Raw genomic sequence first — 16,392 nt, forward strand, 5'->3', positions numbered from 1 at the left:
GACCTGTGCCTCGTTTAATATACCGACCTAGTTTCTCGCCGGTGGCCGGACCAGCCGTGTCGATGATGCCGCTGGTCCGTTCGCCCTGCTGGTTCATCCTGCGTCTGGCTTTGTCCTCGGCGCGGAGCTTGTCCCGGGTCGGTGGAGAAGCGCTGCTGGCGGGTTGATCCCGATAGCCTGTCGATCGCGCATCGTTGGGGACCATCGGTGGCTTGTCGGCTAGCAGGACGATGCTATTCGCCGTCGTCGTCGTCGTCGTCGCCGTTGGCACAGACGACGTGGAGGTCGAGTAGACTGTGCTGCAAACATTGCCGTTCAACGTCGATGTAGACGTGGTCGGGTAACTTCCGGTAGTGCCGTTCTCGAGGGTTCGCAAAGACGACAGGCTGCTCCTGATCTCGGAGATGCTCTCAGTGTTGCCATTTGTCAGCACGCCGCTGCTGGTGGCGGTAATGACGCTGGTCGTCACCAAGGACGGCGTGGACGAGAACACGGACGAGCACAGATCCGAGGTGCCGGCTTCCGGGATCCAGCCGGTGCTGCGCGGCTCCGATCGGCAGCTATTGAAGCGTGGCCGGGGCGGGTTCGGCGTGTTACCTGGTGATCAAGTTCAAACGGCACAGTTTGTAAAAAGCTCATAACGACACAAGCAGACGAGAACAGACCGCGGTATGCAGGTTCTCCGCAACGAGATTACGGAAAATCAAAGTAAGTTGTCCTTCCTTCCGAGAAACAATAACGTCGAGCTATGAAATCTTCGGTGCAGATTAGGTTAAGTAATTCGGAACAAGCGAGACTCGATCGTGCGTAGCGAGCGAGATCGATAGATCGATGCGCGACTCGATTCAAGCTAATTGTCGCCATGATTTCCGTCATTAAAATACTACGCAATTCAATTAGGAATAACCAAAGGTCTCGTCGACCGGGAGTAACGAGGTGGCAGCAGTGATGACGATAATAATGGCCGCATATTGTAAGACTCGTCTTTTTCTCTTTATTTTTTCCTTTTCCCTCGCGCTAGCCGTCTTCCTGTTATTTGTGTTCGCGTCTGTCACACGAGTATCCACGCGATATATTTACCACGCTGTCGCACGTTACCCCTCGTTATGTCAAATTGTTCGTATAAATACCTCCGTCTGCGCAATACTGCGAAACGGCGGTACGAAACGGTGATTACGCCGCCGTGTTAACCACCGGCGTGGAAATGTCTACGATTAAATACTATAAAATTTACATAGTGCACACAAGCAGCGGGCATACTCACTTCGGATCGTCGGCGTAACCTGGAGGATCGTCGTCTGGCCACCGGGAAAGGTTGCATTTCGCTTGTGCCGACCCTGAAAACAATAAAACAAGCACACCTTGAAGACGTCGTAGCGGTGAGTACAACTACTATTAAAACTTCATTGAACTTCTCGAGCGGTCCCGGGAACAACCTACCGCATAACCCGATCACGGCGAGCCCGTATGCCCGCCTGAAAAGCAGAGGTGGTCCCCGCGCGATTACGTACGCGTATCCGCGCCCATAATCGTGAGAACACCGCGAACGGGCGCGTTTCTCGGGGTACGCCTAATCGAGTTTTAATTCGATGTATAAATCACGAAACATACCCGACGCATCAAAGGCTCGCTAATAATACCGACGTACGTCTGCCTAGTCGAGTGATAATTTCAAGTACGCGCCGTGCTACGTTCTTCGGATTGAAAGACGATCGCCGTGGCGAATTGACTTCGCGAGAACGGTCTCGGGATGCAAAGCAGGCCTCCTTTGCATAGACAGCGTGGCGGTTCGAAGGACACGGGGGGGAACGAGGAGGAAGGATTGGGAAAAGGATGTGGAAAAATAACGCGGGAGCGACGCGTTTCCCTCCACGTTCACCACGCGTTAAATGTCGCGCCGCGCATATAACCGGCTGCATCTCGCCTTGGCCTCGTAAACGTAATCGTTCGTTTACACCAGCGCGCGCGCGCGGGGTCCACGACAACGAGGCTGCAAGCCATTTGCCGATCGATCACGGCTTGCGCAACGGAATTGACGTACGTGCCAAGCAGCGATCCCCGTATGAACAATGCGAGCCTACGATGAGATCCCAAACGATCTTCGCGCGAGGACGATTGATCGATCGGCGGCCGACGCGAAACCCGCGGGCGCAGAGAATACTTCATTCCGCTCTGAAGAGATAATTATCGCTATTGCGATAGCGGGATAGAGATAAAAAAAAAAAGTGGAAAGGGAATCTCGGACGAAGGAGACTCTTTTTGTCCGAGAGTCGCAACTTTACGAGCTTCAACGTTGCGCGCTGTAACACATCGGGTGCAATAATTTACGTTGGATATGCAAAGCGGCACATTTGCATGTTTCGGAATATTTCTTTATACGTCCCCGACGATTTGAGGCAGAAAATATTTTCCTCGCGCGGCTGTATCTTTTCGTTAATTAATTTACGGAGCCAATTTGAATGAAAATGTACGAGCGACGCGAGAGAGAAGTGAGAAAAAATATTAGCCGAAATGCCGATACATTATAACGCGGGGCCTACTTCGGGATATGTTAAAAAACGTACGTTGCGTGTGTAGCTTAACTAAAAAAAAAAAAGAAAAAAAAAAAATTAATAAATAAAATAACAAAACAATATCTCCCGTGAGATCCGTCCGTGAAACAATCGTCGACACGGTCGGGCGTGCTACGTGCTGTTTCGCGTTTTGTCACAGAATTACTGAATGAAGAGATATTTCTGCTCGTCGATCAATCATGTTTTGCGTAACGCCGAGCGATCCGCGGAGTTGTAAAACTCCGAGCGATGTAACGAATGACAGCTTTCGAGCTGAATTTACGCGGGACTGATTTATCGGGGGTTCGCAAACGGACGCGGAACTCGGTGTGCAATTTCGTAGGCGGTCCGGAGGCTTCTAGAGTCTCTAGACAATTGCTCCACCCGCGAGAATTTGAACTTTTTTTTCGGCACGCCTCACCGAACCGCCGAGTTGTGTAATGAACGCGTATAACACGCGATGTGCAGACGCCGCATGAAGCTCGACATTGTAAGCACCGAAATCATTGACAGGCAGAGATTGAATAAACACGCCTCGCTTTAGCAACGATTGCTTTACGACCGCGACAATTTGCAACACGCGTTTCGAGCGTGTCGCGCGAAATGACATAAATTTACAGGCCACCTCGTGGCGCCCGGCATGGCAAATCGCGCGACCGAGCCGCAAGAATTGCCTTTTTGTTAAGTCTTTTTTTTTTTTTCTCTTCCTTTTAACCTGTTCGCCGACCTCGCGTAATCTCGCTTTACATATCTCGGCAATTAACAAATTTACGGCCGCTAATAAGCGAAATACGAACGGAAATGTAGGTATCACGCTCCGAGCAAGTTCTAAGATGAGACGTCAGTATAAGGAATTTAAAAGGCTTTAAGTATCCCGGCTCGTAACGTGGCATGTTAAGAGCACGCACGTAATTAATGGAGTTACCACTCGCGGGGCAGCTTTTACGGACTAGAAACGATCGTTCTCACGTCCGGGCCCGGTTCCGGCGACGTGACCGCGTACAGCAGCACGGAGTGAAACGACGCGTTCTCCATTTGTCACCGAGCGCTTTCGGTCGCCGGCTGAATAATAGGTGCCGCTTTTTGCGACTCCCTGGCGCGGCGTTAAGCGACGAAGTGAAAAGGGAGAAAACGGAGGTCCGGCTTTGAAGAGAGATCGCGAAAAGACGGATGAATCGCAGGAAGCAGCCAATCGACTCGGCTGACAACCCCGCGGTCCAGCAGTGACAACTCGCGCGCCACTCGCGTTATTGTCGGCGTAATGAACGCGCATCGGTCCGCGATTACGCGAGGCAACGTCGGCAGTTTCGCTGTCGCTTACGCGATCTTTTTTTTTTTTTTTCTTCTTTTCTCTCCTTCCGAGCCCTTTCAAGCGGCCGACCGGGACAATCGCGCTCAATAAACCGCCTCATCACGCGAAAGCGCCCGTTTATGAACTCAACGATGCACTTTTACGTCGCACTCTGTCCTACATTGCCGCTAATTCCGACGTGCAACGGCCTCCTTTACGTAACGAGAGACAATAAAGACGTTTTCGCCGGCCGAGAAACGTCTTCATGGACATTTTTAAAGTGACGTGAATGTCGATCAATAATTTTTGCGAATTAATTCGTCGGCTGGTTTTATCTCCGATTTAATTGGAATACGAGTAGTATCTTGTTAAAGGTTGAAATTGCTTCACGCTCTAAATAGCGCTGTAAAAAAAAAAGAAAAAAAAATAGAAAGAGAAAGAAAGAGGTGGTGAATCTTCAAGGACTTAACGTCATCTTCGACGCGTACCCTCCGTATTATAATAAGCAGTCGCGCTGGAAATGATAGTGACGGTCGTCGGGTTCTCTCTCGTGTTAGATTTCTGGTAACGCGCTTGAAGCCCTATCTAAGTTAATCCCGTCGACGCGAAAAGACGTCACGAGCGAAGGAATGATTCTTGCACGCGTAACAAGCGTGACGCGAGAGAGGATGCATGGCACGTAATGATTATGCGAGGGCACCGGCAATCACCCGACGGTTGCGTTTTCTTACCGTTTGCGTGACTCCGTTCTCTCGCGCAACACTCTCCGTAAGACGTAATACGGTATTGATACGGGGGCCCGCACTGCGTACCCTCCGTAATCGACAGAAAATTAAATTCTCTAATGATACACGCGAGACGCGATTCCACAACGCAAGTGTGCATTAGGCACCGACGCACCCGGCTTTCTCTTCCCGGCGAGTAGTTTTCTCGAATCGACATTTCCCCCACAATTCCACTGAAATATTCGACTGCGCCTTTCGCCATAGTCGCCCGATTTTGCAACTACAATGCGGAAGAATAACCTTAAAAGGTGCACCAATTTTTTTTTTTTTTTTTTTATTAGCTTTGGTTTATTTAAAAATATTTTATTTTATCTTTTAATTGCATTCCTAACGTCGATTTTATTATTGTGATCACCAGAGTATTTTAAAATTAATCAGCGTGTGTCGGAATCAAGTTGGACCAACCTTATTTCGTGAATACACTTGGAGAACGTCCGTCCACCACCTGGTCTCCTCGCGACACGTCCCTTTAACGAAGGTCACACCCTCGGGTGAAGTAACGGCGAGGCTGTAGGGGTGCCCGGTGACGTCCTCGGCTGCGGCCACTTCCAGAACGCGGGTCATGTCGATCCTCGCCTGAGGCACCGTTTCGGGCTGCAATGACAAAAGGAGAAGCAGTTAATAAGAGGATTAACAGTGAAGCGTTCGACTTTGCGGGTAATTAAGGTAAATTAATACATAATGAAGTCTATAACTGCGGATCTTCAATCGCGCGTTTTTGTCGCGATTTGCCTGTACAAAAGCCGACGTGAAACGAGACGCCAGGCAATACACGCGTACTATCTCTTACCACGCGAGCGAGAACCGCGTATGCCGTGATATTCGCGGCTATCGATCACGGTATGTTTTATCGCTATTAAAACGAAAAGCAGCGAATAACGATAATAAATGAGATAATGGTAGCAATCGTTGCAGCAATCGTGCATTGCAACCGCAAGACTTATTTTTATTGCGCTCAATTCTTTTTTTTTTTTTTTGTCCCCTTTGCAAACGGCCGTTTCGCGAAATTATACGTGCACACCCGCGTTCGATTGACCGAGCTGCATCGAAGCCGCTTTACCGGAAACGTATCATTTCAGCGCAATAACGTAATCGGCTGGTCGCGGCCGACTATTCACCCCGACTCTCCCCCGGCCGTAAAAGTTGCACTTCGCGAAAGGTAAAAATAATGTCTTATTGCTGATTTCAGCGAGGCACTTCGCTCCTCGTAAAACGAAAGCGAGTCTCATCGGCGATCACGCAATTGCCGTCAATTTGAGAAGGGGGAGAGGGGGAGCATCTCGCGAGGAACGAGACGGGAAATCGGCGCGAGTCGCACGCCGGTCAAGGCACACCATTTGCGATCGCCGCAGGCACTTCACTTCGCGCAAAGTGCACCCGGGAATGTCACCACAATGCAACCGCGGATACTCCTCAAGTACGAGCGTAACTGCCGGCGCATCGGACAGATCGCTTTCATGCCGGAGGTCAAGCAATTCCCGTGCGACGGAACGGGCAATAAAGACTAATGACCAATCTTTGGGTAATAAATTGCGCGATAAAAAAGGTGAATGGAGCGACTCCTCGCGCCGATGCCGATGTAATAATATCATTATCGTCGGGCGGCTAGCTCCGGGACAGAAATTCAATTATTAGCGAAGCCGTCGAAATTCCATTCAACGAGACAATCATTGCACACGACTGTCGTGCGTTACGTATCTATGTCGCAAAAAAAAAAAAAAAAAAATAGGAACGTATTTACCCGCGGGAATCGGAATGTAATCCTGAGGGATTGCATCTGGCGCTCGTTTCTAAAGACGCTCGTCTAAGGAGGACGAGGGGAATACCGGACGTCGAGTATATATGCGAGGCAACGTTTATAATTCAAAGTGCCGCCCGCCCAGCAATTTTTCTCGTGCGCGAAGCACGGCGACATTATTCTTGAAACGCGAGGAGGTTCATTTGCGCACCACGCGCGTCTCTCGGCCCTTTTACACGCCTATACGCATATATTCTCCTCGCGCTGTGTCCCTTTCCTCCCCGTCGCGCCACTCGCCGCTCGCGTTGGGATAATGCAAAAATTTACATATGAAAAATTCCCCCTTGTAGCCTCGTAATTAATCCCGAGGGGCGAGAAAGGGCGCGGGAACAAGAAAAAAAAAAAAAAAAGAAAGAAAAAAATTTATAGACGCGAGAAGTCCGCGACGATGGAAATAATTAAAACTAATTAATTAATGACTCCCTCGTGCTTTTTTGCTTCTCTGCCGCGTTTCCTCGACGTCTCGCGCTTTGTAACGTGAGGTTCTTATCCTAAGGTAAAGCAGGGGTACACGGATCTACAAATCTTCGCCGTATTTTAACACCATCGGGTACCTTTTACGTTTATACCACCGCACGATCTCTGTCATTCTTTTCCTCCACTTGGTTATATTATCCGACATGCACGCAACAGTGTACGGATCGTGGTGTATTACACTGAGAACATTCTACGTACTCGTGGCTGTGTAAAACAGAGTGGAATTTATGAAAGACAGGGAGCGTAAGAAATTATATGTACATATCTCCTCTTCAAACAAGAAAGTAATAAACCTAAACATTAATTAATCTCTTTCGCGGCTACCTCTCTTACAGAAACTTAGATAAGCACGTTTGAATTGAATTCAAGTAGGTGTTAACAGTGTTTTAAAATTATTCTTGAAGAGAAAAGAACTTTCTTTTTTCCCCAGAAATTTGTTGCAAGATAATTATTTCATCTTCATGTCGTTAGATATTACAAAGCATGGACGTCATTTATTCTTGCTCTTCTACGTTAAAGAGAATTATTTTATATTAAACATTTTCCAACAATGAACTTCGAATGTACCCTTAAACGCATTTCGTTTTTTTTTAATTTAATTTATACATAAATTCGGACATTAATTACATTCATTTCTTTTGACTGATTACATACAGTACATATAATTGTCAGTACAATAAATTAACGAGTACCGCAACGCATTTGTTAGTTAAAAATTCGTGGTGTACGGAAATTAATATTCAATATGATATTCTATGTAATAATCGGTATATAAATTTTAACATCTTTTACAGCGCGCTGGAGTACATACGTGCAGAGAGAGAAACGAGCAAGGGCGCTGGGGTGGGGGAAAGGTAGAGCGCTAGGGTGGGGAAGGAGCGAGCGGGCGTAGCGGGGAGCTCACTCTCTCACTCGCGCTCGAGGACGGAAGGTACAGACACGAGGTGCTCCACATATACCGGCGGAAATACTCAAATTTGACGAGCGGAAATGCGACTCGTCGACATATTGCTTCTCCGAGGAATGCTCCGTGCGCACGAAGCAGTCGCGGGCAGCTTTTATCCCTGCGAAGTAAGTGTATTCTCATTTGCGCGATAATTCTAGACGCTTTTTCGGGACGATTATCATGAGTGACGAAGAATCGGCGTAGGCTCTTTTCGACCAAGCTCCGGGCTTGGTATTTAACAATTAAATAACCCGTACCGAATTTAGTGTAATAGCACGTGTAATATTCCATACGAATTGTTTTGGGCAGAAGGTCATTGTTGCATAGTGGGCGCGGGCGAGCGCCAGCGGCGTACGTGACTCGTGTGATGTTACGTCACGCCTTTACGGTCATAGGGACGATGCGTAGCGAGCGCTAGCGACGTACGTTGCATGTTGTCGTGCGGTGTTCACGTGATTGTCGAGCGCGCAGGTAGAACGCAGCTTAGTCCGCACTAAACAAACATCGTAAGGTCTTCGCTATCAGGAATTTAACTTTCGGGAAGGATAATACTGCGTGTATCGTACCTAGGAAGGTTAATATTCGTTCTTTTGATATATCTATTGCTTGATTTACTTTACATTACGTAGTAACTCGCATTATTGGTACAATCTCGTCGCGTAAATAATTGATCGACTGACTAATCTGTAAATGTTAATTGTAAAACTTATTTTTCTGTTTCAGATTAACATCAAGAAAGGACGCCAATGGACCGTCGTCGCCGAATATACCGTCGTCGCAGAGTATATCGTCGTCGCGAATATACTGTCGTCGCCGAATATACCGTCGTCGCTGAATATACTGTCGTCGCAGAGTATATCGTCGTCGCAGAGTATATCGTTGTCGCGAATATACTGTCGTCGCCGAATATACCGTCGTCGCAGAGTATATCGTCGTCGCGAATATACTGTCGTCGCCGAATATACCGTCGTCGCCGAATATACTGTCGTCGCAGAGTATATCGTCGTCGCAGAGTATATCGTCGTCGCGAATATACTGTCGTCGCCGAATATACCGTCGTCGCAGAGTATATCGTCGTCGCGAATATACTGTCGTCGCCGAATATACCGTCGTCGCAGAGTATACCGTCGTCGCGAATATACTAAATGAACCGCAGCCGGTTCGTCGGGTTTTTTCGGGAATGCCGCAGAAAAGTATCGCGCGATATTAATTTTTCCGGATATTTCGCGAGTATCCTGTACGCGGGAGATGACTGCACGACAATCTGAGAGGAGGAGGAGGCCTCGGAAAGGCATCCTGCTTCGTCGGAGGGACCCCAGGGTAAGTATCGCTTTTTCCGAACACAAAATTAATAATTTCTTCCTTCGATTACAAATAATTTTTTATATTTTTAATTATTTAATTAATAAAATACTTAGAAACGTGAATAAAATTTTTTTTCAAGCATTGAAAATTATTTTCAGCACTCCTACATTAAAGTTTTTACTTTTATGTTTCAGATCAAGAAAGGAAGGGAATGTGCCGTTATCGCCGAACATATGATAAACGAACCGCAGCCGGTTCGTCGGGTTTTTTCGGGAGTGCCACAGAAAAGTATCGCGCGATATTAATTTTTCGGGGGTGTCGCGAGTTTCCTGTGCGGAAAGATGACTCGTCACGTCCCATCTGAGTGGAGGAGGAGGCCTCGGAAAGGCATCCTGCTTCGGCGGAGCAACTTTAGGGTAAATATCACTTTTTACGAGAACAAAATTAATAATTTTCCGTTTCGCTTACAAATAACTTTTTTTATTTTTTATTATTTAATTTATAAACTACTTAGAAGCGCGAATAAATTTTTTTTAAGCATTAAAAATTATTTTCAGCATCTCTACATTACAAATTTTATTTTTATGTTACAGGATCATCGTAGCTATAACTCCGCCGCTGCGCATCAATCGGTGAGTCAAATTTTTTTTCAACTTAACATTGTGGAAAAGCGTATCCACTAATTATATGATAGATCATGCCAAATTCCGTAACTTTGGCAAATTAAGTACGGGTGGGAAGTGCAGGCAACTGCAAATTACTCATTTTAGCATAGCAAAAAAGCTAAAACAAATAAATCCTTATATTTCCGTTTTAAAATAATATAAAATAATAATATAAAAATAAAATCTTTTATATTAAAAATTTATTAAAACAAAAAATATATATAACATATAACAAGTTATTTCATAAACCTGCCTTTTAATCTTGAATCCTTATTTCCCTCCTAATCTATCTGAATATAACTGTATCGCGTAAAGGAGTGCGTCCTTCTTATATATCCGCACGCGCACGCAGACGCGTCTCGCAGCATCTCCGCGTTGCGCTTGCATTTCAAGCAAAGATCAAAGAACTCTGGATAGAGCGCGGTTATTGCGAGAAAGGGACGTGACGCGCGAAGAACGAATGCCAGAGAAAATCCGAGAATATTAGACACGGTACTGCTCCCACATACTTGCCGCCTGCGTGGCAGCGAAATGCGAAAGACTTCTGCGGATAAACATCTACGGGACCAGTGTAAACGCAGCGCTTTGCGAAATCTCTTGGAGCAATGATAATGCATTCAAGCCGGTTAGGGTTCAGTGCGCTCGTCGATAGAATCTGACAGTATCGCTATTGAAATATATGATCGACGCGTTAAAGGTATACGAACGGCAGTGCTAATACTGCCGTGATAACTATAACTAACGATATAGCTTGCGTCGTTGTAGAACACTGCAATTGTCCCGCGATTAACTCCGGAGTAAGACACGAACGCGCGAAACGCACGCGGTGACGTTCGCGCGAGGCATGAAAATAACGGTAAAAAATTGTGGCCGCTTTTTCGGAGTCGAGCATTCGGGGCTAAGACCGAAATACGTAAGACTGTTACACGACATTCGACGAGCAAAACGAGCGGGTCTAAAAGAAAATCCGTGACGCATCGAGCCCGCGACGCGAGTCTCTATTAAGGCACCGTCGTTGCCATGTGCCCCTCGGATTACGCTCGGATACGGACGAAAGGACGCGACCAACCGAGCGATGCATCGCGGCCCTATGTCGGCCCTTACGCACATAAGACCGTCCTGTTCTCGGTTTTTGTTTGTTAGCAAGAAGCGCCGGGCTTCCTATTCGCTTCTCCCGTTTGGCAAAGGAGAAAATAAATCCAATAAATTGCACGACGCTACTGCTGTAGACTGCACATTGTTCCGCACGCTATTTAAGTCTTACCGCCGCGAAACAGATTTATAAAATTATTTCAATTACTTCGCTTTCCGTTGATCGCACGTAAAGTTCTTAAAAGCAATCTTTTCTACAATAAAGCAATTTTAAACATGCATGCGATCGTATGAGAGCGCGAGGCGTCAATCGAGCATTCTCGGGACAGCGATTCAATAAGAAGCGTTTGATAGGATTATCGGGTGGGTCTTCTATACGCGGCTGACACGAAGAATCGAATGCGTGGCAGCCGCACGGGCGACGGGCGCGTGTATTCATATTAATTAAATGTAGACAGCTATTACTACCTAAATCCGCCTGCCAAAGGCAAGAGAAATGAATTGAATGAAAGGTCTCCGCGTGAGACCTTCGGCAGCTAGTAACCCTTACGCGTGACCCTGTGGGGACGCCGTGGTTGTCCCAGGCGAAGGGCTTGCGGCCGCCCACTCGGCTCGACGACTTTGAGCGCCGACCGCGCGGACCTGCCAGGACCCCGGCATAAATCTCGGCCTGGCAGCCGTTAAAGACGTCCCAAGATGGGAATTTCGAATCGCCTGAAAGCATCGGCCGCGCGCTAAGCATCGCCGGGTCGTTAATAATCCTCTAAGTGGCATTCATGGCGCCTCGTTCCCCGTTTCCGCCGTCGTTGCTTCCTCCTATCAGAGAGTAGGCAAGGTACCCGCGGGCGATAACCGGCGACGACGTGATTTCGACGTATGGATACGGCGACAGGCTCGAAAGGAATTCGTCTCACGTTTTTTTTTTTTTTTTTTTTTTTTTTCCTTTCTCTCGAAACCTAGAATATGTTAGTTTACCCTGAATTGACCGTGAAATAAAAATTCTTATTCGACGTAGAAATTGTAAAATTAAATTAGAATCGAGCTTCACACGCGAGCTGCAATTATTATTTTATTAAGAAATTGAGGATATGTGTGTATTCCCTGCAACAAAATGACGACTGTGACGGAGGTTTCTTATTTTAGTCGAGAATTATATCGACTCTCGTGCGTTTTCCCACCGCTTCTCGCCGTAGGTAGAACTCCGCTATCGCTTTATACGACTTAGCAATTCCACGGCCCTGCGGTCTGCATCTCGGCAATCCGCCCGTCGAAAACTCGTCGTGCGGCAAAAAGTCTTTATTGGAATATCGGGCCGGCCGATACGCGCGTGCGTGTTTAATCCGCGTAAGAAGGTATTTATACGTGTATAATTGTCGAAGCCTCGTTAATTGCTCCATCCGGAAAGTACGACGGGCATACCTTGAAGCATTAATTTGTCCGGCCGCCGATGTTCGCGATGGTTATTCTCGGCGCGGCGGCCGGTTTCCCTCCGGGGGGATTAGTCTCATTTGGAAAATCAACGGGGGTCTTGGTCGTCGGGGGCACGCGGTACGATCCCGGTAACTTTTCATCGGCGGGAAACAGGTCTCGCCCGGTGCGCGTCGCGTCGTCGCGGCTCGCGACGGAAGAATCGATAAAACTGGAAGTTATCGGGCCGCGCAGGATCCGGTATCCGGTAACATCGGCGGCTAAAAATACATAACTGTCCGGTCGCTGTTGGCGAAGTAATCTAATGGCGGCCATTACGCGCGTCGCAATACTGATTACGCACAATTAAAGTCTCATTAATCTCCCGCATAAAATTACACCGACCTAAGTACGAGCCGGGCGCGGCCGTAAACCCCCGCTGCCTTCGAGGGTGTAAAATATTTTATTTTCGATTCCCGCGGCAATTTTTACGATCGTCGCAGAGATCGGACTTCCGTCCACGGGGACGAATCGAGAGGGAGGGGGGAGGGGGAACGCGAAGGCCGTCGCAATTCTCTCTCGGATTCTCTCACAAAGAGCAGAGGCTGGAAAAGTGATTAGAAGTACCGGACTTTCCTCACGGCGATTCCTCCCCCAACAACGACGTGACGGAATGCGTGAGAATGCGTGAGGTGGATCTTATATTCCGTGCGTATCAACGCACGACGCGCCGCGCATTCTGTATAGGCTGTTTGAGAGAAAACTCCGCGAAGAAGTCTTGAAACTGAAGCTCGTAAAGCAGGAAGTACGGCGTTTGTCGGACGCGAGGGAGAAAGCCGACAGAGATAATCCTCGCTGCTAACTTTAATATTCAATGTGGCTAACTAATTTAAATTTTTTACCCCTTCAATGGAAAACGAAAATTACGCAAGCATTTTTTTATTTACATTAATGAAATAATATACAATTCAAAAAGAACATATTAAGATCTCGCTTATTTTTCAAAAATTCTTATCGAAAATAAGTTTGCGAGCGCGCGACAAATATGAATTATAACATCCTTCTGTAATTTTCACGGCGTAATGAAAACATTCGCGATATAGTATCGGGCGTAATAAATAACGAACCGTGAAAGACGATTTTAATTATCTTAAGCTGTGCCCTCGCGTACTTATCGTGGTCGCGCTAAAAACACGAACCACCGTCACTTTTCCTGTCCGGGAGTAAAAAAGAAAAATAAGAAAAGAGAAAAGAAAAAGTTAAATAAGATTCGCGAAAAGGAAAAGACTGACTCGCCGTCGGGGAAAATAGGAATGGCGATCGTTTAAAGGAACATCCTAAAGGCGGAGAATCAGCGGAGCAAGACTATCTACGATCAGCTGGCGGCGGGACTGTCCGTCCGTGCCGATTCACGTCCGCTTTCAATTAGCTGTCGTATGGGCGATCCGCGAACTCGCGCGCCGACCGCCGTGTAATCACCCGCCAGTCATCAACGGGAATACAATTTCTCGATGATTACCGGCAAGAAGGACGCGGGATCGCCGAGAAACCCGGATAGTCGCGCCGAGAGGGGAAAGGGGGAGGGGGAGGGGGGGAGAGAGAGAAAAGGGAAAAAACCGAGGGAGGACTCGATAGCGGAGAAAACGGGTGTTGAAGGAAAAGGAGTACCGTTGATAGGAGCGACCGACAGCTCCGCCGAGCTGATGAAAGAAGGCAATCGCGACCGTTAGTCCGACGACGGGTATCCTCGATAGCGTTGGATAATCTTCGCGGCCCCTCGCACAATATCTCTCTGTCTCATTGTTTCTCTTCCGTCCGTTGATATCCGGCTGATTTATGCGGGAGACGAGGCGAAACGCGAACGGTGGTCGGAGCGCGCCGTGAAAGGCACCTAGCTAATAGCCCGACGAGTCGCGTTGATTACGTACCATGATTCGCAATTGAAACTCGCGAACGCCGATAACAAAGCCGGACAGTGTCTTGAATACCCTCCGCGGGGAGAGAACACGCGCGGAACGCGAGCCCGTGCATTCTGGGTGGGAAAGAAAGAATGAGGGGGGTGGTGGCTTTCTATCCTTAACGACCGATTTATTGTGCCTGCAGATTGAGGTCCCTTTGATCTCGTCCCGGGTGATTTTGATTAGGCCCCAATTAGTTTGTTTATTTGAAACCCGGCGTCGAGTCGCGAGATCGGAAGCGGACTCCTCGCTATCGTGCGGATTTTAGGTGCAGAGAAAGCGTCAAAGGACGCGTGGTAACGTCCTCGAAAAATTTAAGAGTATAATATAATTTTAATAAAGAAGTGAGGTAAAATATCAAATAAAATTGCGACGTATGAAATTATGGCGAGAACACGGCTAGATAATATATTGTTTCGTCTATGCAATTTGAACGAGTAGATCGTATCTGTTGTGTAACACGTCTTAAATATTCAATATTCAATTTGAGCGATACATTGTTTGATATGACATAACGTTTAACGTTTCGACGCTATTTGGCTTACACGCCGTTATTGCAGTATCCACTGATATTTTTTTTTTCTTTTTTCTTTTTTTTTCCTCTCTCTCGCTCTCTCTGCGTCAGTTATACGTATCTGTCATTATTTCCCCGCTGACCGCTTAAGGCGATGTGTCCCGGATCGCATTAACATCTATCCATCAATCCGACTCCGCTCGGTAGGTGGTAATCCGCGGCGCTTTCTTGGTATCTGAGATACCCATTTCCCGAAGTATTCATGCGGACCCGGCTGAAAAATGTTACTATCTGATCGCGGCAGCCCCGATCTGGCTGAAAAGTCGATGCTCTCACGGGTCTCGTCTAAAACCCCCGTCGTAGCACCGCCCGGCACTGTAATTTTCACAGAAGAATAAGCCGTCTCTCTCTCCCATCATCGCCGATAGATCGGCCGATCACTTAGCGTCGTACACGTTTTCGTCGAGATAAAGCGATAATTCGATCCGCGGCGATGAGCACCTCGTCGACCTCGCGTGGACCTTTAATAGGCGCGACCTTTCGTATATATACGCGCGATGAAGGAATTTCGCAATTAATGAATTACAGGGCAGGTTAATAAATCGTCGTCCGGGACGCGAGGGGTAGGAGGGGGGGGGGCAAGATAAGGAGGGACGACGCGGGAGAGAGCGAAAGGGAAAGAAGGCGCGGAGTAGGCACGTATGTACGTTCTCCCTCGGACGGCGAGTCTCGCGGCGACGAGCGGCGTCGCGCGGCGCGATGCAGCACTCGCAATTAAATTAATGACCTGATGTCTTTATTAATTGACCTCGCCCCGGTTACAAATTGCGGCCATTAACGTGGCCGACCGACCGCGCGGTGGCTTGCTTTCATTACCGGACGGCGCGGAGGCCGCGGAAGGTCGGCATTAACCGCTGCCGCCACGATTAAAATACCCCTTTGACTAATTCGAGGGCGACGAGGGGTAGCGTAAAGAGAGAAAGATAGTGAGAGAGGGAGAGAAAAAAAAAGGAACACGGGAACAGGGTCCCAAGAGCGCGCGATAGTTGAGCCTATTATACTCTCGCCGCAACGAGCACGTAGCGGTAGTTTCTTCTGCGTTCGTCCGCACTTCCTCCGGCGCGTTTCGATCGCATCGAACGGCTCGATCGAAGCGGGTAGCGCGACAATAAATGCGTAAATTTCGATCGCTCTGAGCGATCTCGCGCGGAATGTCGGACCGGTATCGCTATTCTTTCCGCTTGAATTGAATGAAACGCGTAACATTGTCCTTGAGTCCGCTGCCTTTCTGTTCGGCTCGTTGCAACATGGTGCATGTTTATGTTCCATTAGTATAATCTGCGACCACGTCTCCGCGTAGATAAATGTGCAGATAAATCGATAGCGGTACACTTGTTGTCGATTACCCGAGCGGCGCTTTCGAATCAACGAGAAACGAGACACCAAAGCGCAAATAAGACGTCGAGAGCGGGTAGAAGTAGGCATTAATACGAACTTCGGTAATATTAAATATCAATTCGCGCGTCCGCGGGATCGACAGGCCGCGGGAGCGATTGTGACTTCGAACGATCGTTGGTATCGCCTTACCTAACGCGTGCGTCG

At 47.8% G+C, this 16,392-nt stretch overlaps 1 protein-coding gene across 3 annotated transcripts in view; it reads right to left on the reverse strand.

Annotated features, from left to right (window-relative positions):
* Osp (myosin phosphatase Rho interacting protein outspread) overlaps positions 1–16,392 on the reverse strand; it is a 156,512-nt gene that overhangs the window by 13,213 nt on the left and 126,907 nt on the right. For all 3 annotated transcript variants that reach the window (XM_070659056.1, XM_070659058.1, XM_070659057.1), the window contains exons 4-6: positions 5,034–5,222; positions 1,265–1,337; positions 28–597 (exon numbers count right to left, since the gene is read on the reverse strand). In XM_070659056.1, coding sequence (XP_070515157.1) covers positions 28–597; positions 1,265–1,337; positions 5,034–5,222 — 832 coding nt within the window. The remainder of the gene's footprint in view (positions 1–27; positions 598–1,264; positions 1,338–5,033; positions 5,223–16,392) is intronic.

The sequence above is a fragment of the Cardiocondyla obscurior genome, linkage group LG07, assembly GCF_019399895.1.
Source record: "Cardiocondyla obscurior isolate alpha-2009 linkage group LG07, Cobs3.1, whole genome shotgun sequence".
Taxonomy (NCBI): Eukaryota; Metazoa; Arthropoda; class Insecta; order Hymenoptera; family Formicidae; genus Cardiocondyla; species Cardiocondyla obscurior.